This window comes from Glycine max, chromosome 19 (assembly GCF_000004515.6).
Source record: "Glycine max cultivar Williams 82 chromosome 19, Glycine_max_v4.0, whole genome shotgun sequence".
NCBI classification, from domain to species: domain Eukaryota; kingdom Viridiplantae; phylum Streptophyta; class Magnoliopsida; order Fabales; family Fabaceae; genus Glycine; species Glycine max.
Genome location: NC_038255.2, coordinates 44,597,967 through 44,624,924, shown reverse-complemented (window position 1 = coordinate 44,624,924; position 26,958 = coordinate 44,597,967). Strand labels below are relative to the sequence as shown.

General features: G+C 32.6%; 3 protein-coding genes across 5 annotated transcripts; 1 reads left to right on the top strand and 2 right to left on the bottom strand.

The window, feature by feature from the left end:
• Positions 1–1,329: 1,329 nt before the first annotated feature.
• Positions 1,330–7,429, bottom strand: LOC100793539 (RNA polymerase sigma factor sigF, chloroplastic). 2 transcript variants are annotated; one of them, XM_041012630.1, is made up of 10 exons: positions 7,060–7,429; positions 6,143–6,257; positions 5,770–5,909; positions 4,723–4,847; positions 4,408–4,611; positions 4,011–4,299; positions 3,697–3,927; positions 3,268–3,408; positions 2,864–3,064; positions 1,330–1,888 (listed from the first exon to the last, which is right to left on the bottom strand). In XM_041012630.1, exons 2-10 carry the CDS (start codon positions 6,186–6,188, stop codon positions 1,601–1,603), a joined length of 1,665 nt encoding a protein of 554 aa, XP_040868564.1. In that variant the 5' UTR covers positions 6,189–6,257; positions 7,060–7,429; the 3' UTR covers positions 1,330–1,600. The 2 variants fall into 2 exon arrangements, with proteins under 2 accessions (XP_040868564.1, XP_006604578.1); XM_006604515.4 differs by lacking the exon at positions 7,060–7,429 and having other exon boundaries at positions 6,143–6,464.
• A 5,809-nt stretch (positions 7,430–13,238) lies between these two features.
• On the bottom strand, positions 13,239–17,428 carry LOC100813060 (serine/threonine-protein kinase PCRK1). 2 transcript variants are annotated; one of them, XM_006604514.4, is made up of 6 exons: positions 17,185–17,428; positions 16,669–16,730; positions 16,145–16,548; positions 15,478–15,738; positions 14,632–14,754; positions 13,239–14,122 (listed from the first exon to the last, which is right to left on the bottom strand). In XM_006604514.4, the coding sequence occupies exons 2-6, from the start codon at positions 16,688–16,690 to the stop codon at positions 13,610–13,612; spliced, it is 1,323 nt and encodes a 440-aa protein (XP_006604577.1). In that variant the 5' UTR covers positions 16,691–16,730; positions 17,185–17,428; the 3' UTR covers positions 13,239–13,609. The 2 variants fall into 2 exon arrangements, with proteins under 2 accessions (XP_006604577.1, XP_003554386.1); XM_003554338.5 differs by lacking the exon at positions 16,669–16,730 and having other exon boundaries at positions 17,185–17,253.
• Positions 17,429–22,916: 5,488 nt separating this feature from the next.
• Positions 22,917–26,714, top strand: LOC100811968 (translin). The gene is made up of 7 exons (XM_003554336.5): positions 22,917–23,331; positions 23,648–23,744; positions 23,828–23,943; positions 25,095–25,139; positions 25,572–25,597; positions 25,817–25,952; positions 26,306–26,714. Exons 1-7 carry the CDS (start codon positions 22,998–23,000, stop codon positions 26,437–26,439), a joined length of 888 nt encoding a protein of 295 aa, XP_003554384.1. The 5' UTR covers positions 22,917–22,997; the 3' UTR covers positions 26,440–26,714.
• The last annotated feature ends 244 nt before the right edge of the window (positions 26,715–26,958 follow it).

Here is a 26,958-nt window from a genome sequence, read left to right as displayed (position 1 = left end):
GGCCTCTACAGCACTTGATTTTTTTAAGCAAATAATCAATCTATTTCCTGAAAATGTCTTCCATTCATAGTTAACGCTTGAATTTCAGAATAAGTAAAAAAACAGAATCAAGAAGAAAAAAAAGGTTTGAATTTACTTGCGTACCAATTAATTTTTATATTAATAAAATTCGTATCAAGTTATTTCTTTTAGTTGCTTCGGTTGACCAAAATAAACTGTTACTATTTTTTAAGAAAAGAAAGTATTACTTTAGTACAATATAAATTTAATTGATATGCATTTATGGAAAGACATTTCTAATGTCTATGTTATCTATTTTTTTCATAATTTATATATTGAAATGTTTTATATGCTATAGTTTATATCTTTTTATTTGCTTTAGTGCTACATTTGTGTTGGCCAGTATGAGCTCCCTCTCCTATGCAAGAAGTTATAGTTACAGCTTAGCTGTTCGACTGCAATATATAGATACCTCTTTGTTTATAAGCAAATAAAAAAAATAAAAAAAGTAAATAACATGGGGATAGGATCCGTTGACATCAAGTGTAAGTTCATACGGTTTATAATATCTTGATAAATATGATAATTGTAACATATTTTATGGTTATCAATTAATTAATTAGATTATTTGATTCAGTTTTTTAACAATTTATAAAAATTATTAATAAAATAACGTTTTCTACAAATGTTTCATGTGATAAAGTCTATATTCTTGTTGAGAAAAATGGTTATGAACTCATAATATAAAAAAATTTACACAATCATTTAATCACAATCCATTATGATAAATTTGTTAATTTTTAAAATAATTATTTAAAATAATTTAAATCATAATTTATAATTAAATAATAATATAAAATTATTTTACATTATTATTAAACTCATTTTTTCTACCTAAGATATACATTTTTTCACATGTTAATATAGGTTAAAAGATTACAATAAAATGCATAAATTAAAGAACACAGGATAATAAAACTTATAAATAAGTTTAAATCATAGTTACATTATACATTTAATTTTTTATTTTCAAATAAGTGTATTTTTTAATTAGTAAAAAATAAAATGTTATGAAAATAATGTTATGAAAACAATAAATAGAGACAAATAAATCTATACTCTATTGCACGAAAAAAATTTAAAAATATATTGTTGTTAATAATTTTGATAAATAATTAATTTGAAAAATTATTAATTAAAGGTAACTAATTGATTATCATTAAATATATTAAGTTACCATATTTATTAAGATATTATAAATCATGCAATTAACCTATACCAACGTGTAGATTTAGTGTAAATCTTTAGACATGGTGTAAACACATCCTATCCCAATGGCATGGCATCAATATATTACAGCAGTTTAAATCAAAATATGGTTTTTGATTCGCGTAAATTTGGCTTCTCAATTTTTACAAACTACCCAAGCTTTTTTGGTTCTTGAATTCTCTTTATCCCCAAATAGCTACCCCGGTTCATCCTCAATTACCATGGCTGAGTGTCAGCTTTCTCATCAAAAGCTTGATCTAGTTATTGCTTTTGCACATGGCCAGAAAAAAAGTCACAGCCAAGTAAGACGAACTTCCTGGTGTCTACTCATCTATACAAGCAAGTCTGTGTATGCATCAAGTCCTTGACTTTCAAGACACTGCCTGAGCTTCAACAATGCTCGGCTCTCCAACTGTCGGACCCTCTCCTTGGTCAAACCAAACACCTTGCCAATGTCTGACAACGTTTTCTCCTCGCCATCCTCAATACCAAATCTTAGCCTGATTATGCCCCTTTCTTTTGGGCTTAAGATATTTAGAAGGTTGTGCACATGCATCCTCATTAGCTGTTTTGAGACAGTCACATCTGGGATCTCAATTGCTGAGTCTGCAGTAATCTCCTGCAATTGTAATAAAATTGTGATCAATTTGGGACATTCATAATATTATGTTGCTCAACAAAGGCAGAGGGTCTATTCTGACCATACCCAACATTCTCCAACATTAGGAGAAGACCAGCTTAACAGAAATTTACACCAAAGCGGTATGACAATAACTTGCTCAACGTGGAAGCGCATTGTAAGGATACTAGCACACAAGCTCAAAACAAATATAAAAAAAAACATGAATAAGATTTTGTAATATTCCCAACCAAGGCCAAAATGAATAACCACTTTAATCAATACAAGAAAATTTTAGAATGTGACTGGTTTCTATAATTCAACAAAGCCAGTATATGGTGGAGATCTAAATAATCAAACTTCAATATGGAAACAGGTAGAATTTAGTGACTCGAGTCCAATCACTATTTCTGACATATTTAGTTAGGGGTGATCGTGGTTTAGTCTAGAATGTTAAATTTAGTCTGTGGATCAACCTCAAACCAAACCAAATTTCATCATTCACAATCCATAATTCATTGGTGTTCCTAACCCTACTAATAAAGTAATAAGTCTATAATGCACATATATGACATTATGTGAGAAACATGTAAGATGATTCATGCAGTCAATTAAATTGTTGTTGGAATGAGATCTAAGAAAACCTTTTAGCTGCTGCTGATTCATTACCATCACGCACAACAGAATGCAATAACTACGCGAATTTGAGATGATTCATGCAGTCAATTACATTTTCATTTTGGTTTTCTTTGCAATTCGATTTCTACAAATTTGTTTATACAACTATCAGCACAAGCAAAAGCTTGATAGTTGATACAGGAAGTCGCCAATTTAAAATGGGAAGCCTAGTAAGCATCAGCTGTTCTAAAAAATCATTATATCAATACAGAGCCATCCTTGTCCCTACTTTCAAATTATAGATCTAAAAAAATCATATCACAGCAGGAGAAAAACAAATTTACTTGAAGGCCATACCTGGAAAGTTGTATCTTGGTCCGCCCACACAGTTTGCTGCATCGAAATTGGATTTCTTGAAGCAAACAGCAAATTGTCCATCTTTTCTATGGTAATTCCTACCTTTCTTGCCAATTCTTCTTTGGTAGGGTGAAGATTTCCTTCCTGAATGTATGATTTCTTTGCTTCTATGACCTTGCCCAAAAGGGTATATAAATTCTCCTGGAGATAATACGACCATTCCATGTTACAGAAATAGAATTGATGCTTGCTATACAGATAACATATAAAAAAAAATTAATGCAAAAGTAACATTATTTTGTTCTTTGTTAACATACAACCGTTTCATGAATATTGACACTTCAGAAGGAGGAAGGTTAAATTTGGCTAACTAGATTATAAAGAAATATACAAATTGTTTTTACCGGCAAACGGATTGTCCTGGAATGTAGAAATATGGCCTTCCTTACTGCATGCCTTATCCACCAGTATGCATAAGTACCAAACCGGCAACCAGCTTCAGGTTTAAACTTTTCAATGCTCTTCATAAGGCCCGTACTTCCCTCCTACAATATCACCAGAAAAGGATGAACAGATGTAGCTGCTAATTATGTATTAAGGTAATGATTGCAACAATTCTCAAAAGAAATAATGGAGATCCTTTAGCTGAATCTTTTTATACCCAATTGCAGCTCTAACTTTAGCCAAATATTTATTCTATGGTTTTTCTTAGTTCAAAATAATGTTAACATATACATGGCAAACTAAGTATTAACAATAACTATGCAAGAATCAGGAAATATAAATAGACTTGGGTAGCAGGAAATGGTGACTATTAATTTCCCGGAGGCTACCTGAAATAAGTCCTGAAGGCTGAGACCACGTCCCTGATAATGTTTAGCAATGTGAACTACCATGCGTAAATTAGCATGAAACAACTTTTCTTTGCTTCTGTTAGCACAATGAAGCTGTGTCTGCAGGGCATAACAACTATGGCCCACTGCATCAGCCCATTCAGCCAAAGTTGGTTCCCGCCTTAACTGAGTTTGAAGCCTGATCTTTACTTCTTCCAATCTTGATAAATCCTGTTACAGATTCCGCATTATGGAAAAAGATCGTTCATAGAGCATAGCATGCATTTAAAGAAATATGGAATTCCAAGTGACACCTGTAACTGAGTAATCAATTGAGACTCTTCTTCACGGGTCAAAAGTTGCCTTGATTCAGGACCCGACAGGAACAAACGCAAAGGGTCATTTGGATCATACCCTTCTTTTAACTTCTTTTCTAAACGTAACCTTCTCTGTACATCAGACTTTCTTTCAAGGTAACTTTCTTCGTCAAGAAATTTTGACTTTGATGATTTTCTCTGTTTAGATAGTCTTTCTATAATCCGTGTTGACCTCACAACTTTATTCTTTTTTAGTGAAGAGTCAGTCAAACTTGTGGAGGCCAGACTGAATGACATATTTTAGGAATTATTCTCAAAAGTCAAAAGCAAATTATCCTATAAACAGAATAAAATAATTGAGGATGTCAGAATTGACCAAAAAGATAGAACTAACCCAGAAGGAAGTGGATCATCATCATCAATTTCAATCAATTTCATCTCTCCAGTTGTTGAAACTGCTTGCTTTGAGGCAGACAAAGCTTGCTGTGCAAGAGAAACGGCATTCCGTGGCACACCATCCGCAGGCCACTCAGAATCAATATCAACAGGCTGCAGAATTGAAGAAGCAGCAATTCCCCTTGTCGGAGAACAAGTCAATCTGCAATAAACCACCATACATGCACCCTTACACCCTATAAGGAGACAACTTTGGATAAAAAATATAGCAATTGCAACAAATGAAATTAACATGAGATTGCAATTATCTTACAAGTTCTGTAAATGAGACCGGAGATGCAACTGCTGGACAAAGTCATGCACTAACTGATCAGCGTTGCTTGTGTTACCTTTTTCATGAACTGAGGTCATATCCATCTGCCTTGTATTTAGTGTTGTCTTCAATAAAAACAAAGGGAAGATAAATCAATTGATAACATACATGAAAAATGGGACCACGGCATCTGACTAAACTAAAAGGCGCTCTAAGAAAAAATATAACGACTCTGATGCATAGATACAATTTCTGTAACAGATATAATACGTATCTGTTATGGGTTATGGGGATATGTTTATTCTAAAAATACATAGGATATAATATGAGTAAGTTACACAATATGTATAAAATTCATAAAGCATAATAAATACATAATTCCAATTCTGCAAATCCAAATTAAGCGCATACTTTTTGTACATTACTAAAAACAAAATAAAATTTATAAACCATTGTCATAATAGATCACTTCTTATTGTCTACAAAATAGAAATAGAAATAGTATCATTCTCATTCCTTTCTTCAGATCATCCAAAAAGAGGACTTTTTCTATTTTTGATTCATCGAGGGACAATGCCCCTATGTTTCTATCCTATACACACTTCTATTAGGATTTCATAACTATTTTTAAAGACTAGGATATTTCACAAACACATATGGCAAAGTATCAAGAGTAGCAATATCATATATGTATGATGTAAGGATACATAAAGCAAATGAAAGTAGTCGTGCTTGATAATGAAGACTGTTTGGATAAATTTCTCCATAAACACCTATAGGTAAATAAAATAAGAAGGAAAAAAGCAAAATAAATCTTCTTCACAAGCTAAGATTAGCTTATGCATAAGCTAATTTATAGAAGCTCATTCAAATTTAGCTTCTCCAAAAGCTGATTTTAGCTTATGGAGAAGTTTTTTTTTTTTTTTTCGTTTTTCCTTCTCCTACAAGTGCTTTTGAAGAAGTTTATCCAAATAGATCCTTATTATAAGCATTTAAACAAACCCAAGGATGGTGAAATTGATATTGATATATAAATAAAATTTGAACCTCCTTATTATGCACGTGCAGAAAGGGCTTATACTCATCACGCTGCTCTTGTAAAAGAACCGAAGTAGGAAAATGCTGAGCTGCAGAACTAGAAGACCATGAGGCAACTGCAGGAGCAGCTTGTTCATGAAGCATCGTAACTGCACACAGTTTTCAACTCAATGAAATTATCATAGCATGCATAATACCTCTAAAATCCTCAATTCAAAATATCTAAACACAACAGCTATGCTATATATCGTATTTTTTTTAAAAAAAAATCGGGGAAATGAAGTCGAAAAACACAGGCATTTGTCAATTGAATATTTAATGGACACATAATCGCTCAATTTATAATTTAAAAAAAAAAAAAGAGTAGTTGTGATAAGTTTACCTGAAGGCGAAGAAGACGAAGGAAACGGTGGAGACGAAGAAAACATGGTGTTAGCAGCACTGAGTTACTATCTTCAATTCTCTATGTGTAGGACTACGTGTCCAATTTCCAGTTTCTACGGAGGAATTACAATTGCAAAAGATAATGTTTTCACATTAAAAATATCGGAGAGTCAAAGGATTTCTTTTCTTTTCTAGTTCTGTTACATTACATTACCCTAATATTCCGCACCTCAATTTTTTCGGTTTGGGCAATCCCCGAACCAAAAAGATTTTTTTACATATAAAAAAATTAAATTAAAAAACATACTTGCTGGTTCACCCAGTTTTATTCATGACCATCAAGCCCAATTCAAACTGGCCCAACAACTCATTGGTCAATCCGTAATAAATAAATAAAAAACAATTTTAGCAAGGATATTATTTCGGTGAATCAGTGTTTCAAATGGACTATTATTCTAAACCATTAGATTAAATTTTTCATTTCATGAGTGAAATTTATATCCTCCACGTCATATTATTCCTCCCCCCAACTTACCTACTCTCTCCCCTTCTTGCTGCCACCACGAAGGTAATTTTCGAGGAATCGTTCTAATCTATTTTTCCTTCTTCATACTTGACCCATCACCTCCAACCATTAGCAAGAAACTTGACAATCTAGTTTTGTCCTACTAATCCAAATTTTGTCCACCTACAAATTTCTCTTGCATTTAGAATCCCAACACCAATGAACACTAAATTATGAAACAAAAACTAAATTCCAGATTTCAATTAGTATTTGTTACCGTTACTTAAAAAGTGATTGCGGCATCGGCGTTTAAATGCAAAAGTTTTATTATTCTAATTCCAAAATTATCTACTGAGTTAAGGTTACGTCGAAATTGCAGGTTATCCTTCAAACGATACCAACAATCCAACCTGATTTTGTCCTCTTCTCACGCGGCGATGCACCTTAATGCGCCATAATGCAAATCCCTGGACCCTCTCTGAGTGCAGCAACGGAACAGTGATGGATGTTATTGTAACAGTGAAGGATTATTTGTCGACGCCGCTGGTTTGCTCGATTTTATGGGTAAGTTAATGTTTACTACCACATGGTCCTCGACGAGGAATAATATGGTGTAGAAGGTGTAAGATTACAATATAAGAATCAGATTGACGGGGTGATGCCATGCGCGGATCTAGTGTGCAGGGGGATTGCACACACGATGGAGGGAGGTAGCAGCGGTCGGGTGGTGCGGAGGTGACTCAGTGAAGGTTTCAGGGAGAGAGGAAGCAGGCTTTGCTTGGAAGAATGAGGCTAAAAAGGGATATTAAAAAATTTGAGGTGCACCAAACAATTTTTTTTTAAATCTCCTTACTTTTTTAATTTTCAACTTTGGATTATTTCATTTTACAAAAATCTTTTATATAATTTTAGGGACAAATATAGTAAAACTGTAAAATTTACTGCTAACAACAGAACCAATATGGCAAATAACACACCTAATCAAACAATTAAACTAGACTCTATTAATAAATTGAATAACTTATAAAAATGAAGGCAATGGTTGATTGTCTTAATGGTTCCTACGTTGGCTACTCTAATTTTCACTTCATCTTATCCAAATGTAGAAATTTGTTTTCATCTCTTCCAAACTCTACAGTGAGTTTTGTAAGAAAGCTAGTCAATCAAGTTGCTCATATATTAGTTGGGGCATCTAGGTTTCATGTCAGCCACCATGTTCACAATAATATTCCTCATTATATTTTCTATCTGATTATGAATGAAACGCACTAAGTTATATTTTCTCAAAAAAAAATATTTATATTATATTTAAGTTAGGTTAAACTTAATTATTAAATCATTCTTTTTCTGTGGAGGTAGAATTTTCAAATGAGTAGGGGATGGAACCCAACCGGCTAACCAATTTACTCATATCTGTCTTGGTTCTTCAATGAGGAATGCACTTGGTGCTAATTTTGTATAGTTGAAACAAGCCTAAAATTTTAGAAAAATAATTAATTTTACAATTATGGCATTTTATTGATGTGATGTGATTTCCATTTTTCAATATTCTAGATAAATTAAGGAAAATAAAGTACTTGTCTCCTTTTATACAAAATTGATTTTTAGGCCAATTATTAGAGTGGGATATATGTGATGCGCAAACGCTTTTTTTTACATAACAAAAAAGCATTTCATTAATTAATAATAAAGTTTGCCACAAAAATTATAAATGAAGTAATGATGAAAAACAAAAACAAACTTAAGCCTTTAAATAAGTTTAATAAATAGCTTAACTTATTATTATATAAAAAATGAATTGAATAATGATATAATTGTTATTATTTAAATAGCTTAACTTATTAATTCTGAAAATCTTTTTAAATAAATTAAAGCCTATTTTTTCAATTAAATATTTTAAAATCTTAATTTATTTAATAAATAAAATTGATAAACCTAAACATGTGTAAGTTAAATCATAAGTTTCAAATAGTGATTTGCTTTATTTCTATTTTTAATTAATGTCAATTATATTTTCATGTTTGCACATCCCATATTCGTCTTTGTTAATGTGACGGAGAAGTTTGTGGCACAAAAGGGGACTCTGGCAAGGCGATCTACTAGTACCTTTCCTATTCTTGGTGGTAGTAGAGGGATTGAGTGGATTGATTAGAAAAGCGGAATGGAAAGGTCTCTTCCTTAAAGATGACTTGAAAGAGGTACTTATGATAATGACAATTCTTAGATGTTTGAGTTAGTTTCCGTACTCAAAGTGAACTTCTACCATAGTAGTGTTGTGGGTATACAAGTGCAGTGATCTTGAATTGCACAATTAAGACAAGTCCTTTTGTCTATTTGGGGTTGTCAGTGGGTGTGGGTGCTAGGAAATTAAGTACTTGGCAACAGGTGATTAACAAGATGAGGAAGAAATTGACACCTTTTGGAGGAGGAAGCACTTATCTTTTGGGGGAGGATTTGCTTGGTGAAATATGTTATTTCTTCTCTTTCTCTCTATTTTCTTTCTTTCTTTTAAAATTGCTAAAAAGGTTATTGATGTTCTTAATAGGATTCAAAGAAGCTTTTTGTGGGATGTTAAGGGTGAGGAACATATAGTGCCTTGGGTTAGGTGGGTTTTAGTGTGTACTCCATATGTCGGGGGGGTTTGTGTATAAAAAATCTTGAGGGGTTTAATATGGCACTATTGGGAAAATGGGCTTGGAGATTGTTGAGTGACAAGGAGTGCCTTTGGAGAGATGTTTTAGTGAGCAAGTATGGTATTAAGTGCTTGGATAGACTTGTGGGGGGATGTGTTGAGAAAAAGGGGTCCCAATGGTGATGTGACCTTGTGGGGTGTTGTGAATTCTTTGATAATGGGTTGGGGTGGTTTCAAAACGAAGAGTTGAGAGTTGTGGGGACGGGTAGTGAAGTGAGCTTTTGGAATGCTTTGTGGGTTGGTGAGTAGAAATTATCAGCAAAATTCAATTGCCTTTTCTTAAACTCGGTTCAAAAACAAGCTACGATATCGGAGGTGGGCACTTGGTGTGGGGAGGGTTGGAGGTGGAACTTATCATGGAGGAGGGCATCATTTGGTCAACAAATTGTGGGAAACCATAGGGGAATTTCGGCCAAATCATAATACACAAGATGGATGGGAGTGGAAATCTAAGGAGTATATGTGGTTAGAGAAGTCTACAGTGAGTTGAGTGAGGTTGGGAGTGTGGAAGAAGCGAAATTTTTTATTTCTTGTGGAAGTTGTTGGTGCCATCGAAGATCAAAGGTTTTGCGTAGAGATTGGTGCATAACTGGATTCAAACAGTGGACAATTTGGAAAAAAGAAACATCATTCTGAATGGCACGGATTTAAAATGTGTTCTATGCAAATCTAGTGTGGAATCTGCAGAACATTTATTCTTTGGCTGCAGGTTTTCTCACTAGTAAAAAAATCGAAATAACTAGTTATAGTGAGCATATAGAAACTAAATGAAATATGTTATTTTTATATGTATGAGCAAGGTGCTATCAATGGTGGGGTGACATTATGGGCAAATACCATAGCACACTTTTGGCAACACTTTGGGATGATCAAAGGAAGGAAGAAACAAATGGCATGGTGGGTGGCTTGGGTTACTGTGATTTGGTCTATTTGGAAGCTAAAGAACGATATTTTTTCAAACAGTTCATGCGATCTGGAAGAGCTGCTGGAAGCTATCAAATTTCGATCATGGAGCTGGAGCAGATCATTTGTCGAAGGTCTGGATATAGAGGAATGCTTAAGACATTTAGCATAGATTATTATCATTTTGTTGTGGGCACTTGTGCTAGCTTCGTTTGTTATATGGAGGAAACTTGTGAAATTTTAGTTGATGAGCCAATGCTCGCATGATGCAGAACATGCAGTGGGTTTTAGGAGGGGTCATTTGCTTAAATGAAGATTTAGATTCAAATGTTATGAAATGAAGAAATAAATAAGGATTGAAAGTGAAAGAGTCTTGTTTCCTAACCTTTTAAAAGTAATGGTTCAAACTAAAATGAGAAGGATAAAAAAAATTGTTATTCAATTGTATATATGATTTCTAACTTTTTTCTTTAAAGAGGATATGATTTCTAACTTATATTCAAGATTTTATGCAAGTGAATGCTTAAAAAGCTGTATGTCTTGTGTAAAAATTAAATGCTTTTCGTTATCTTTTGAATGTCAATTCAAGCACTTGTGTGATTGTAAAATTCCATTTTTTTTTCCTTTTTCCTATCACATTTTCTACATATTTAAATTCGTTTTCTAGGGAAACAAATTCTTTGTATTGGCGGGCAGTAGACACCTTGCATTATGAAATATCAAATTGATTTTCAATCAGAAAATAATTTTTTAAGCTTTTTGGTCATGCTCAGGTTAAATTAATATTGAGGATTCTATTTATCCAAGTCGAGTCAAAGTATTTGCCAATTTGGAATGCCATCACCTCTCAAGATTTAATTTGTTGTTTATTAAATTGATAGTAGAGGGAATTTTTATTTATATGCCAACAGTAGTTTATGGTATAATTTGATTATACATGATTCTTATCCAGTCACAATTGGTCAAATATTTCTACTCCTGTCCCTCTCGATTGTTGCCCTTTTTTCAACAATATTATTCAAAGAGAAAACTTTGTGCATGCATTGTTAAATGTTAATATTAAATATTAAAAGACGAGGAAATGGTTGAATTCTTACCGTCAAAGTTGGTGTTTAATCTAATTCAAAGGAGTACTTGTAAGATACCTTAACAATGAATTTACAGAGTCACATCTGCAATGAGGTTGGATCAAAAATAGCGGTGAATAAAAAATTGAGTTGAATTGGGTTAACTTGTTCGAATGAATCAGACCCAATCCAACAAATCACAGTTGGGTTGAGTCAAGTCAAGTTTAATCATCAGTTAAATGTTTTAAATAATATGAAATGGAAAATTTTGAAACAAAGGCACACTAGGGTCAGCCAATATGCCTATAGTGTATTCCATGAAATTCATAAATCAATACAACAATTTCCTCAAATGGTTTGACAAGACAGAAGAGGCACCTATGCTAATTGGTAAGTATAGCATATGGGTGATTTATCAACAGCGCTAGAGGAGATAGAAAGATTGCACATTTTTTTGTGACAACATGGCACTGAAAGTATGCATGAGCTCTTAACAATCATTCATAGCAAGCCTCTTGCTAATTAATTTGATTATATGTTTGTTATCAAGTCCTGGATCCAATATTATTTGAAATTTATTTTCTTCCCGTCTGATAGTTTATGCTAGTAATTAATGAGTTCAATATTCATTATTCAGGAGCTGCATGTCCCATTGTCCTTACAACCAGCTGATGATTTTTTATTTTATTTTTTTGTAAAGGGTGGGTGGCCATAAGCTGATGAATACAGTATATTATAAACAGCCAGAACGGTTAGCACATGTATTGGGTGCATCTTTGGATATGATTAATTTTGGGAGGGGGGAAGCGTTTCTAAAGGACCAAAGTTTTTGTTGTCTCTTACTTTTTTTCCTAAAAAAATCTAGTGTGATCGGTAAGATGATTAAAGTGTTAAAAAAGGTGCTTTTTCTTTTGAAAATGAACTTTTTTTTTTATCATAAGTAAAACTTTGGAGATTATGATTAAAAGCATCAAATCATTTATTCTATCATTAATAGAAGAAGAGATCGAAAAAGGAACAATAAAATAAATTTTCTATAAGCTAAAATTAACTTACAAAAACTTTTGCAATGTATTGTGAATGTTAAAACTACTGCTTGTCTTGTATCTGTTACCCACATTAAAGAATTAGTGACTAATAAAGAAACCATGAAAACGTTTTTCATTAATGTCTCGTATTGTTACTTGTTTTTTAAAGAATCGAGATATTTTTTTATAGTAACTTTACTATATATATATATATAGATGAACCATTTCAATCAAGCAATGTAAACTTATAATTTTTTATTGAAATGTTTTCTTATTTTACAGCTAAGCCAATTGTTATGACTTACTAATGACTTAATTACTGGGTGTTGCTGTTTGGACAATATGCTGCAACACACTTAACCATCTATGTGCCCATGTATAGAGAATCAATAAAACCCTTACTGACTTTAATTTTAAGTCACGCTAGGTTTAAATTTCTCATATTATCAGCCATGGTCACATAATTAAATTCAATTAACTTTTCATATGATTATTATTAAACTAATTTAATTTTTTAAAATAACGTGACAATACCCATGCGTTCCAATAACACTTGTGTTCTGGCCTGGGAACAAGTGTCAATACATGATGATTTGATAACAATATGAAAAATTTACAGAGAAATATCAACATATCAAAATTAAAATCGCATCATAATAATTCACGCATTTATTAAGACCAAAAGTTCACCTCATTTTAAACTGCCCATGGAACTATATCAGTTCAACCAAAGATACTTGAGGATAATGTGATTTAACGTACGAACTGCTTTTCTAGGTTTTGAACTTGCATTTACCAATTACCATGCAAGAATCATTCATGCATTTTGTGCATTTGATTCAAGACACTGCAGAACTTCTGTGGAACTCTAACAAAAATAGTAAAATTACAAGATGCTGTTAAAGATTAATTTAAAACTATAACTAAACTACTTTACAACCATTTCAGTTTAGTGATTAATTTCCAGCATTATGGTTTCTCTGAGAACCAGAACAGACAGAAACATCAGATATCCTCAGAAACGTATTGTCTCTCCAAAAATTCATAAATCATCCCTGAAAATTTCCTCAAGTAGTTTGACAAGAAAGAAAAAACTATAGTAGTTGGTAAGTAGCATGTAATGGCAGATTTATACACATCCTTAGAAGAGATGGAGAAGTTGCACATTGTTTGTGACCGCATGGCATTGAGAAACATGCTGGAGCTCTTCCCTTATCATGAAGAAGCTTTGCTCCCAAGTAACAGGCTTGATGGCTTAAATCTACAATAGTCAACATGTTCTTACAAGCTTTGGTCTCCACATCCTAACAAACCAATTACTTTCTCCAGGCTTATGATCCATGGTTCGTTTCTTGTTGTTTGTTTCAGTATCCTGGGAAGCTTCCAATGTTGCCACACTCCTCAGGGGCAACTGTGGACTAGAACTGGATATGGATTCTACCATTCCATTCACCATTTCCAATACCTCACTCATCTTTGGACGATTCTTTGGATTTTTTACCAAGCATCGGTTAGCTATCGTAGCAAGTCTCTGGGCTGACTTGAAGACTTGTTTCTTATCAAGTCTTGGATCTAATATTAGTTGAAATTTCTTCCCATCTGATAGGTATGGCCTTATCCATTCCAACAGCTTCTGCTCACCCCTGGGGCGATTTCGATCTAAAGGGCGCCTACCAGTTATGAGTTCATAAAGGAAGACACCGTAGCTCCATACATCATTCTTTGATGTTAGACGTCCAGTTTGAACATATTCAGGAGCTGCATATCCCATTGTTCCTACAACCTGACAAACATAGACAGCCATATGAACACAAGTAATATTGAGTCACTGGATTATGGTTGAGTGCTGTTCAGATAGTATACTACAGGCTTGAACAATAAAAGAGGTAGCAACAAAAGGGTGACTTAACCATCTATTATCTGTGTGCCCATGTTGAAATAACAGTGATAAAATGAAAGGTGAATTTAGATTGAGTAAATGTTTAATGGTTAAGAAATGAACCCAAGTTTTGACATAGATTTAGCTTTCATAGATGGCCATCAAAAGACACCCAGAGCATTTCTTACGATTTTCTGTACTGAATCACAATTCATTCTATTATATCAAATAATTGACATGATCATTTTATTCACAGCCCCATTAGATCAGCAGCAGCTTTACAGACAATTAAAGTTCAGGCCCCTAGTCTTATGTTGAATTTCTCTACTTCCTCATGTAAATAATCACTAGAAAAGATTAAAGGCAAAACAATATCTATTTACAAAATCGTAGATTAATACACTTAGACATACCGCTGTTGAGACATGAGTCAGTCCATCTGATGGTCCCAACCTTGCTAACCCAAAGTCTGATAGCTTAGCATTCCACTGTTCATCCAATAGGATATTTGAAGATTTGAAATCTCTGAAAATTATCTACACAATGCACTCACAGTTAGCATTAATCAACTGCACCACAGATTTGAATGGTAAATAAATTTAGCATGGCATTGGTCAAAGTATTCAAATTTAATTCCTCACATACCACAGTCTTCTTTTTTGGGTAAATTACTCTTCTCTCTAGTAATATATTATATGCTTAAAAGCTTAAATTACACTGCCCACTCCTCTATTTTACAAAATTGCACTCCCTTTCCCTAAGATTAATATATGTTATGCTTTAGTCCATTTTAATGTGAACGAACCTCTTACCTTACGAATAGTTTTCCTATCTTCGTGATCCTTTGCTTAATATGTAGCCAGTTTTGAACCTTCACTATTGACTTTGGAATTTTAGAAGATGAAATAAAGATTGTAAGTTCCAAAGGCATTAAAAGGGATGTTTAAACATCATTTTGTCATTTAAAGTCCTAAAATCAATGTAAAATCAATTTTAGAATGCTTAAAATTAGCTGCCCCAGGCCCAGCTAAACTAAAAGTTGTATGCAGAGGAAAAAATGTCCCAAGGAGGCCCATTCACAGTTTTTCATCATTGCGAAAAGGATCATTTACATTAAATTGGACTAACACATTTCATCTCTTAGGGGAAGGAGAGTAAGTTTTAAAATAAGAGGTGACTAGAGACTAGAGAGGAAAATATAACATAAGCATCATTCAGGCGAGGAGAGAGTAATTCACCCTTTTCCTATAAACCTATACCTGGAAATCCATTTCCTCGTGCAGGTATGTTAACCCACTAGCTGCATCTCGAGCTATTTTTAATCTCCTACTCCATGGGAGAGGAGTCTCTGATCGGTGAGATAAATGGTGTTCCACACTTCTGTTTGGCATGTATTCATAAATCAGAAGCCGCTGGATTCCTCTCTCATCATCATCAGCACAGTAACCCACTAGTTTCACAAGATTGGGATGCTCAACAATGCCCAGAACATTCACTTCTGTTACCCATTCCCTATGGCCCTACAAGTCAAAAAGTAGAGAAACAAATTTAAAGTGGAGGAAAAATTATACAGAAAAGAATAACACATAACTCATATCTTGTGTAGCTACCAGAGCATCTTACTTGACATCAGAAATCTTCTAGCCTCAAGTAAGGTTAACAAAATCAAAATGTAACAATTTGAAAGCTTTTCTCCCCAGTAAAATTTAACATATGGGAACAGAGTTATATTATTTAAACGCCGAACCATGTCTACATGAGGCAACTAATGTGACAATTCAAAGTATTCAAGTTTTATAATATATATACATTATAATTGAATTATGATATTACAACACATAAAAATGTATATCATAGAGCAAAATAACTACACACTAGTGCATGGCAATACCTTCACTAAGATAAAAACAGAAGCCAAACTCTTACCTGCATTCCTCTTTTACTAAGTTGTTTAACTGCGACTTCAGTTCTTCTGGAGGGGTCCTCCGCACTTCTTATCAATCCCAGGTAGACACACCCAAACCCACCCTCTCCGATCATAACAGAGCGACTGAAATTCTTTGTGGCTGATTTCAGTTCAGATACAGTAAACACTCTGAGGTTGCAGGGTCTCTGGGACAAACTGGGAATCGCATTCCTCCTGAGAGATTCTGAGCTGCCATTGTCTGAAACATCCTGAGAATTTAATGCAGAACCAGATCTTCTAACCTCAGCCTCAACACATGTGGAATTGTCTGATCGACCCGATGTTGACTGCAACTGCAAGCCTTTCGGTTCATCTTTCTTCTCTCCATAGGAGAATGGAAAACACTTCATTCCTTCTGACTTGACTGCATTTCCATTTTCAGAAGGGAAAAGGAACGTTGAGAGTCATTGAAAAAGCAATACTGCATCTAAAATCATACATGATGAAGAGTCCTCAAATTGAATTCAAAGAAAAAAGCACCCACTAGCATCAAATAACCATATCATCAAAAAACCTTCCAAAGCAGCCTTATCAGCCAAATTCTACCTGTCATCAAGATCTCCAATTTTCAGATAACCCAAACAAAATGTTTTCAATCAATGAAATGTTTTTCCTATATATTTTGCCCCCAACCAAAGCTAAACAAGTCAACAACCAATTCTGATCAAGGAAGAGCCCAAATTGGCCTTCCCTATTAATACCAATAGAAACTAAGTTTTGTGTTTGGGAAATACTAAACCTCCATACTAATAGAAACCATCCATAATAGATAAGTCAAATTTTTTAAACTACAAAAAGTTTAAAAAAAATGCTAATAGAAACAAAGTTTTGCTTTTGGGGAAATAAGATTAAGAATAGAGAGTATCCAAATTGACCATCCATACTGCAATCTAAAAGAGGAGAAGCCCAGTAACGTTTGAAACGTGTTCAGAATCATATGGGATCGTTGCACCCTTCATCTAAATGAAAAGAAAAAGGAGATTTTGAGATTGAAACTCACCTCTGGTGCAAAAGAAAACTTTTGATCTAATAAGATTACGATGTTGGAAGTTCCCTTTAGGACAAGATTCTGAAGAGCCCCCTCACAACAACATAAGCCATTTGCCTCCAAAAGTGGAGACCTTTTGAGAATGAAGAGAAAGACAGAGTCCAGTCCAGGCTCGGAAGGAGAAGTTTTCCACACGGCAGCTTCCGGCTTGGTCACCTTAGTTTTACCAAACAGTGTTTAAGAGCATAACAAAGTAATAATCAAACTTTGGTTGCCTTCGTCTATTCTCATTTTTTATTTTTTTTCTACTCAAAAATCGAATTAGAATGACTTAAAGATTAATTTTGTGGTGTTTGTTGTTAGTCTAACAAAATTTTACACAAGATAATTATGAATACAAGTTTTTCTTTTTATTAAATAAATCATTTTTATTCATCTAATAGATAACTACTTAATCATCCATTTAAATTATTTTTATCTTTAATTATAATATTCTTTTAATTAATTCGTATTTTTAAAAAATTAATTATATTAAATATGTTAATTATTTGTATTATTATTTTAATTTTCTATTCACTTAATTACTTCTTAATATTTAAAGAAAAATAATTAAATAAAATTATATAATAAAAAAATAATTAATATATTTAAAAATTATAAAAAGTTCTTATTAAAAGAAAAATAAATTTATCAAAAAGGGTGTATCGTTAGGAGGGAAAGATAAGTGTGAAAAGGGTGTTTAGAATTTGACTTGGATAACAATAAGCACTACTGCCGTAAGAGACGGAACAAACAGATTGTGTTAAGGTTAGTGTTGAGTGGCCATTGGCCAATGTTATCAAAGCCAAGGTCCCTGCTGAATGGACACAATCCAAATCACACTTTAATTTCTTATTGCCTCTCCCAAGTTTGTATATGTATTTAAAATTTAAAATAGAAGAAGTTTTATTCTTCCAAGCATTATTTTTTAAAATAGAATGAATAAAATTTATTTTGGATTATAAAATTATAAGTGGAATAAATTAAATAAAGAGTGTTCTTTATTTAGTTTAAGGAATACTGATAACATTTTTTTAACACATTTTTTATTATTAACTAAAATTTATTAAAATAATATCAATTTTGATAGGTCATATTTTTTATTTAATGACTGTTTATCTTGATATGTGAGATTCATTAAAATTTATAATTTTCATGGTGAAAAGAGTATTAAAAAAATGTTAAGAGATAATATCAAGCATTTCTCAAATTTTTGTTGTTTTATGTAAAAAAATTTAAGATAACACTTATTATAAAACAAATGTAATTCATATCATAGAGTCATGTAGTTTTTATTTTATTTTTATATTGTACTAGTAAATGAAATAATTGATATAAAATTTAGATTTAAATACGTTTTTTGTTGATTATGAAATAAGAGTTTTGATTTTACTTATTTTAGTCTTTTGAAGAATTTTTTTTGTTATAGTATATGTTGTCTACTAATAGCATTAAATAATAATGAAATAATAACATTACAGTCTATTTGACTTGATCAAAGATTATAAGAAGATAAAATAAGAAAAAAACTTTAAATCTTTAAAGAATTATAAATAAATAAATTTTTGGGCTATAATAAAGAAGTACCCTATATTATAGAGATAAAAAAATTCAAAAGATCAACATAATGATATAAAAAATCATTATTATGTTCACAAATTAAAAATAATTTATTTAATCTCCGGTGCTCTTAAAAGAAAATTGAGACCAGAAATTACTCAACAAACTAATCACGCCGTGGTATAAATATTCTCACCCACTCGAGTCTTTTTAGTTAATAGAAGGAAAAGTGCACTGCACAAATATACACAAATTGATGTTAAAAAAAAAACAAATACACACAAATGTTGGATGTAATCAAATACGTAACTTATTTATTTTGTGACGCTTATAAATTGAATGCTTATCCCAAACGTGAAAAGATGTATTTTTGGAGCGACGGGGAAGAAGCATGGCATCCATGGTTGACTCAAAAGGTAAACAAAACAGAAGAAAATGTTCGTTTCGTATTTGGGTTACGAGAATATGGTTTTTTTCTTTTCTTTGTGGACAATGTTTATGTTCGTTTACTTTCTATCATCATGTTATTATTCCCTTTTAACGGAAACCATGCTAGCTGGATTATGCTCAAAGAAGATGATACTTTTGCCAAAGTAAGATAATCAATGCAAGCATGTGCACCGCACAAACATATTCACTTACTAGAACCATCTTTACTCATTAGAAATAAAATCCTTATAAATAATGAAATTTTTCGAATGCCTCTACACAAGCAACTTTACTCTCCCTGCTCATCACTTACCACCAAAATAAAATATGACCAAAACATTACTTCTATGGATTTTTTTATTGATCAGCATCCTCATGTTTTCAACTACTGGGAGCACATTTACTACAAAAATTGAAGATCTTGGGACTTCCAGGCAACAAAAGGAAACCAAAAGTAACAATTTTTGTTTTCTGTGCTATTTTTTCTTGTCCTACTTCTTTGTCTAATTTCTTATATAAAAAAATCAAATTCAAATTGGACAAAAATATGTTAAATTTTTTTTTTTTCTGGGGCATGCAGCCATGTACGGTGTGATCATGGAATCAAGCAAACCAAACACTCAAAGAAGAACAAATCTAGGATTGCATGTTGTTCAACACACAAAGGTGTCACAGAAAGCAAAGACAAATGGTGGAGGGAATAACGTAAAGGATCATAAGGGGAAGAATAGTGCAAGCACCTATTCAATCAACAAATCTTCATCCTTGTTCATTCCCGTGATGCTTTTGTTTGGTTACTTGTTTTGAATTCCAAGGCTTAAATTTATTTACAGTGAAGGCACAACTAGTGATGCTTAATAACATGATGCCGCTAGTGGTACTTTGGATTTGTATCATACATGCAGACGTTCCTTCTTAGTTTGTGTATTGTAACATGTTCTCTGTGGGCTTAATTCAGTAAGTCTCCTCTTAAAGGATTTGTGGGTATATTTTGAATGCTTGATGATGAAATTGTGTGTGAAACTAATGAAAATAAAGTTTTACCGAACAATCAACATTTTGTTATTTAAAAGTTCCCTCCAAACATCTAACAAATCTAAAGAGGGGTAAAAAATTAATGTAACGATGCTCTGTTTTAGCAACCAACTTAGTTTTCCTTATCTTCCACCTGCAAGTTGGAACCCATTTTCCTTCTTCATCTGTTCCTTCTTTTTTTTTTTTTCCTCTCTTCTACAGCTGCTTTTTTCTATCAATTTTCTTTTCCCCCCCCACTACACAGTTTTGCTTCCCTGCAACTGCATCTGTATCTCTGTATCATGTTTCTTTTTCTTTGTTGACTCTTAGTTATTCTATTTTGTTGTCCACTCGTATGTTTTGTTTTATATAGTTTTTACTAGACTAAATAGTGTGTTTGTTTCATGGATTTTGTAAAAAAAAAAAACAAAAAATAAGGATAAAAATACATTTGTTTAAAATTTAAAAAATATTTCCTATTTCAAAAATATATTCAAAACTGAAAACAATAAATAAACTTTTTTAGTTGTTTTCTGAATATGTGAAAATGTAATAGCACCTTAGAATATTTTTTTTTTATACATGTTTTATAAATCTTGTAAATTTAAAAATAAAAATCATTTTGAAAAAGTAAACATTCAAAACACCTAATATTTCCATGATTCCATCATACATTATTTAATTGCAAAAACTTTTGAATAAGCATTTTATATCTGAACTAAATTCTTTCTGATTAAAGAACCTCTTTCTAAGTAAGAAATGCCAATGGAGAGTTATTTGTAGTTTACACTTGAGCAAAGATGACTGGGTCTGGATGCGGAACATGAACCAATTTCTGCTATTATGGGTTCTTATTGAGCGTAGCGAAATCAAGCTTTATTAGAAAGTCAGCTAAGTTATTTGTAAGTTTTAAGAAATTATTTATGAATATTGTTGATCTTTGGGAATGTTGTAACTAATTTTTTATTATAGTTTTTTTATACTTTTATCCTCATAAAGAGGAATAAGAATTTGATATTTTCATGAGAATACGAAAATTATTTTTTAAATACATATGTAACTTTTATTTTTATTTTTTTACTTAAAGTATTTTAAATTTTAAAAAATAAGTCTAAAAATATCATAATGTACTCAAACATGATTCCTGAAAATAGAATATCATTTCCGTGAAACAAATAATCCCAATGATCGAAATTGAAAACCTAACAAACTAAACAAATGCATTCCATCTGTTTCAAATTAAATAAACAAAATATGCATTTTCATGATTTCCATCCTACTGAACCTTCCACCCCGTTTCTTTCTTTCGCGTTGTAGTTATGCTGTCTTGGTGAACCGACTGCATTGGAGGAACAGTAATGATATATAACTTTTTTTACTTTTACAATAATTATTTTAATTTGTAATTGATTGAAAATGTAAAACTATTTTACTATATTATTATTAAATTATTTTTATATATAATTTAAAAAAGAAATTAATTTTTAATTTAGATATGCTTTAAGTCTTTTATAAATAATAATTTTTTGTTATAGATTTCTAATAAAAAATTTCATTACATTAGATCTATAATATATAAACACTTTTGTTTTGAATCTCTATCATGGATCTCTATCATCAGATTTCATTCTCAACAATATATATATGTGTATAGTAAAGAAACAAGAAATTACTCTAAACTTATGTTTAATAGAGAAGAGAAAGAACATATTACTCTAATCTAGATATCACTCATTTGTTTTCATTTTTTCTATTTTTATCATCTCAATCAAACAAATTCTAAATCATCAACATAACACAAGGGTAGCTAGAGAAGGAGAAGGGGAGTCTAAAACAACAAATTCAAGATCTTGTCTAACACCATGGTTAGCTGTCACATGAGCAATGTAATTGGCATCCCTCATTAAAAATGTTACTAACCTCGTTAAAAATTGAAGATCCTTTGAAGTAGGGGTAGATATATGGACTAACTTCTGTGGACCAATCCATTAAGTTCTCAAACTGTATAAATAACTAACCTATTTTTTTTAAAAAATGCATAAATACATGCAAGTTTGAGTCTAGGCCATGAAACCTGCATAAAACCTTGATATTTAGTCTACAAGGTTTGAGTGTTCGGTGGTGTTGTAATAAATCTTGATATATTTTAGTTATAAATGTTACTATATTATAGTTTGATAGATTTTTTTATTTATTTAATATTACTATTTGTGTTTGTGAACGAACACGTTTATCCGTAGACTTTGCAAATCAGATGAAAACTTGAATAAATTAAAGATCATTTATTTTGTAGATTGGACTTATTCAATCCGTATAAAAATGTTAACTTTGTGAATTTGACTTTAAATGAATTAGACCGATTAGTATATCCACTTATACTTCCAAGAAAACTAATAACAATCTAGCACATAAGAGTTGAACATGCAAATGAGTGTTGAAGATTCAAGACACTCCTCACATGCGCGTGTTAATGTAATAATTATATTTTTTTAACTTATTGTTGATCAAATCATTCAATTCAAAAATAATTATATAAAAATATGTTAACATTTTCTTCTAATTTTCATTTTAAAAAACATGATCATCAAAATACAAAAAAGGCTACAAGAATTAGTTACTAAAAACAAACATTTGAAAATAAAATAAAATTTAAGGACAACAAGATATTAAATCCTAAAAAATGTTTGGCAAAAACGTAAGTAGTCGTTGATGGTAACACTTGCCTCTTGTCCAGCATAGAAATTACCCCGCACCAAAAAAAAAAGGAAAAAGAAAACAAAACCATGCAATACACGAAACCAGCGTTTCGAAACGCGGCTTTCTACTGCCACGTCTTCTCTCGCTCCTTAACCTTAAACCCTAACCCTCTGCTCCTCGTTTCCCCGTTTCGGAAACCCGAAACGTTTCGCCTCGCTTCACCCGTTTCGTGCTTATCCTCCTCCTCAATGGCGGTGCCTCCGTCTTCGCTGGAGAAGCAATTCGATGACTTTAGGGTTCAGCTGGAAGAATCTGGAACCTTGCGCGAACGAATTCGAAGCGTCGTTTCGGAGATTGAGTCCTCCACTAGGCTCATCTATGCCACACTTCTTCTCGTTCACCAGTCTCGTCCCACTCCCGGTACTACCCAGCACACTATGCTCCTCTTTCTTCACTTAACCCTAACCGCACTAGTTTCCTTTTCTTATGCTCTCTTGGGCCGATTCTGGGTTTCTCTGTCGTGTTACTTGTGGTGTGTAAATGGGTTTGTTTTGCAAGGCTTGAGTGTTAAATAGAAAGCATCAAAATCCAAACTTGTGTTCCACATTTTTAGGTTTAGATAATTTTTTGGCCATTGCATGCCTGCGATGAATGCTGAGGGATGAAGTGTATAATGTGGCAAGGAAACGTGTTTTCTCATTATCTCATGTGTATCTGGTTTTTTGGGTTTGAACAGAGCTTTTAGAGAAGGCCAAGTCTCATGTTAATGTGTTAAAGAAGCAGTATAAGCAACTTGCTGAAGTTGTTGGAGGATGCCCTGGGCAATACTATAGGTGATTAAGTTCACTAAAGAGAAACTGTGTATCTTTTTTTTTTTGTGTGTGTATGTAACTTTTTGTGTGTGTGTGTGATTTAGGTACCATGGTGATTGGAAGAGTGAGACACAGTCTGTAGTTTCAATGCTTACATTTATGCACTGGCTTGAAACAGGAAGCCTTCTCGAGCACAAAGAGGCTGAGGAAAAACTTGGGTGTATGTTTTAATACTCTCGTGTTAGTTATTGGCATGTCAATCAATGTTTTATTCTTTAGGTATGTATGCATGTATGCATAGATTGATTTTATTAAGCATTATTATTAACGATTTACTAATTTTCTAATGTACTAATTGAATACATTATGATGTCCTAAGCTTCTAAGCAGCAGGGGAATGTGGGTTTCAAACTGGTGTCTTTTGTAAAATAAGCTTCTGCATGCAATGCTGGTAGTGTTTCGTCCCTAGGCAAAGTATTGAAGGACTTGGTATGTACCATATTGTAATCCAAACATTACCTCTTAACGGGGAGAAGGGAAAATAAAAGGAACCTCATTAACTGTACAGCTTTCACATGGTTGTTGTGAAGAACACCATATCATGCAATTATGCATGGCTGCATGTTGCTATATAGAAGAAACAACCATTGTTATTTTTGTTGTAAAGAAGGTCCTGCTGAGTTTATTGTTATTTTTGGTGTAACAAATGTCCTGCAGAATTTGTCAATTGCTACTGCATTTGGCATTGTGATATTCTAAATCTAAATGAATGGTGCACTTTATATTGGTGCAGAATGGTAAGATCAAGGGACTGGGTTCTTACATATATAATTTATAATTTATTTATAGGTACTTGTAAGCTATAAAAATCTGAACCATTGATCGTCCAATTGGTGGGTCCCAGAAGTACCAAAATCAAAGATTATTTAAGCTGAAATACCTATGAATTCATTGTTTTACATTTAAGAGTCTTGCCTCATGTAAATTTCCATTAACACGAGTTTTAACATCTAATTGGGATAGCTTATCTTTTGGACAGTTAAATTTTCCAACCTTTTTCAATGCTATTCTAAATTATAAGAGGCATTGTGATTGAACTTGTGATCGTAATAAACTTCTATAGTTGATAGCTTGTATCAAATTAGATTATTGAACAAATAGTTCATAGTTGATCATTTATGTCAATTTATTTGTTTATCTTCTATTCTTCTATATGCACCATAACCATTCATGTCTTTTGTGACTTGGAATAAGTGGAAACAAAATGTATTCTTTTTTTTTCCCTCCCTGTTTTTTTGCCATAATGTCAACTACTTTCCCCACATAGTCAGTGAGATTTTTAAGTTCTGCATGCTTATTGTTCTATTGCAGTGAATAGTTCAGAATTTGGCCTAGACGTTGAAGATTACTTAATAGGTGAGTCTTCTAAACATGTACTTGCATTAATTGTTTATGTGTAATGATCATTAATGGAGATGAATATGATTCTATTGCATGTTTTCTTAGGCTAGCTTCCTTCAGGAAGTGTTGACTAATTTAAATATGATTGTCATTTTGAAGAACATGGGTGTGGCAGTTAGAATCAGTAGGGTTTCCAAGGCAAAGGAGCTCAATAACCAAATGCGTTATGTTATACTGTTAGTTATATTTAGCCATTGCTCATTAGTACAAATGATTCTTAAGTTTTTTACTCTGATTAAAGAATTCAACCAAAATCCTCCAACCCACAACTCCATCTTTTGATTTGAGCCATAGGTCTAGTTTTTATCAATCAATCACATTACATAGCTGATTATGATTTCAGAGTTTTGCCGTTTAAACTGATGTTGATACATTTTTACCATGCAGGTGTCTGTTTTATGTCTAATGAATTGGTAAGAACTTGTTTCCTCTTAATTGTTACATATCAACTTGTATAAAATAGAGGAGATATTTCACTACATGTTTTTAACCATATTGTCAAGAAGAATATAGACTAGAGATGGATGAATGTTTGTTTATTGGCACCTACATATACTATCAAATTTCTGTATGTTCAAGGAAAATACATCATGACAATTACACCTTATTTTGCCATTCATTTGACTTTGCAGCCAAGGTATGTGGTGAATCAAGTGACAGCTGGGGACTATGATTGTCCAAGGAAGGTCTTAAAGTTCTTAACAGATCTCCATGCTGCATTCCGCATGCTTAATCTACGAAATGATTTTTTGCGAAAGAAGTTTGATGGTATGTTATTACTTGTACCTTGTCTGTGCATTATTTTTTTTTTTCCTATTGTCACTGCATTACCTTCATCAGATAATGGTACTGACGTTGCATTCCCAATGTTGTCACAAATATTTATCATCCTAAAGCAAGATTGGTCTACTAACTATAGTGAGTAACATCATTAACATAACAGACTTACACAGAAAACAGGTAATAATTTAATAAACATATGTACCAGCTGAGGATTACTCCCCCCCCCCCAAAAAAAAAAAAAAACTATGTGTGCTTAAGGTATTTGTGCAGTTGGCATGGAGTTTGTATTCACTCGTACCTTCTGTTTGGTTGATATCTTTCCACTATTGGCTTGGCAGGCATGAAGTATGACTTAAGAAAAGTCGAAGAAGTTTACTATGATGTTAAGATTCGGGGTTTGACACCGAATGGTGAGCCAGTTGGAGACTTGGAGATCAAGGAATCGCAGGACAATCTTAATCTTAAGTTGTGATACCTGTAGACCCAAAGTACATGGAGCTTTACTAGCTTCTTAACAAACTATGGACCTTAAAAATTGATAGGCTTAGCTTTTTGTTAGCTGTAACGGGAGTTCTATTTCTAATGGTTGATGAAAGCAAGATTCATGAGTAAGGAAATACAATTGCCAGTATGTGCTGCTGACTTTCAACCATCGTGAGAACTAAGAACCCTGTACTCAATGCTTGTGGGTTGAACGGGGATTTTCAATTCAATCCACAGCGGACAATTTGAAGTTTTTCTTTAAAACCTTTCACCCCATCGGCTAAATGAAGTTGTAATTCCCTATTGCAAAATAAAAAAGTTCATGAGATGAAAGAAATAGAGAATAAAGAAGGTAATTCATTGATTTTTAACAAGCACTAAGGTGAGGCATTCAAAATTCATTAAGTTAAAATCTGATGAGATAAATCAATATTTGTAATTCTTTTTAGGTGATCTGATATAACCTGGGATGTTATAATTTTGAGGAATTTAAAGCGATGAATTCGAA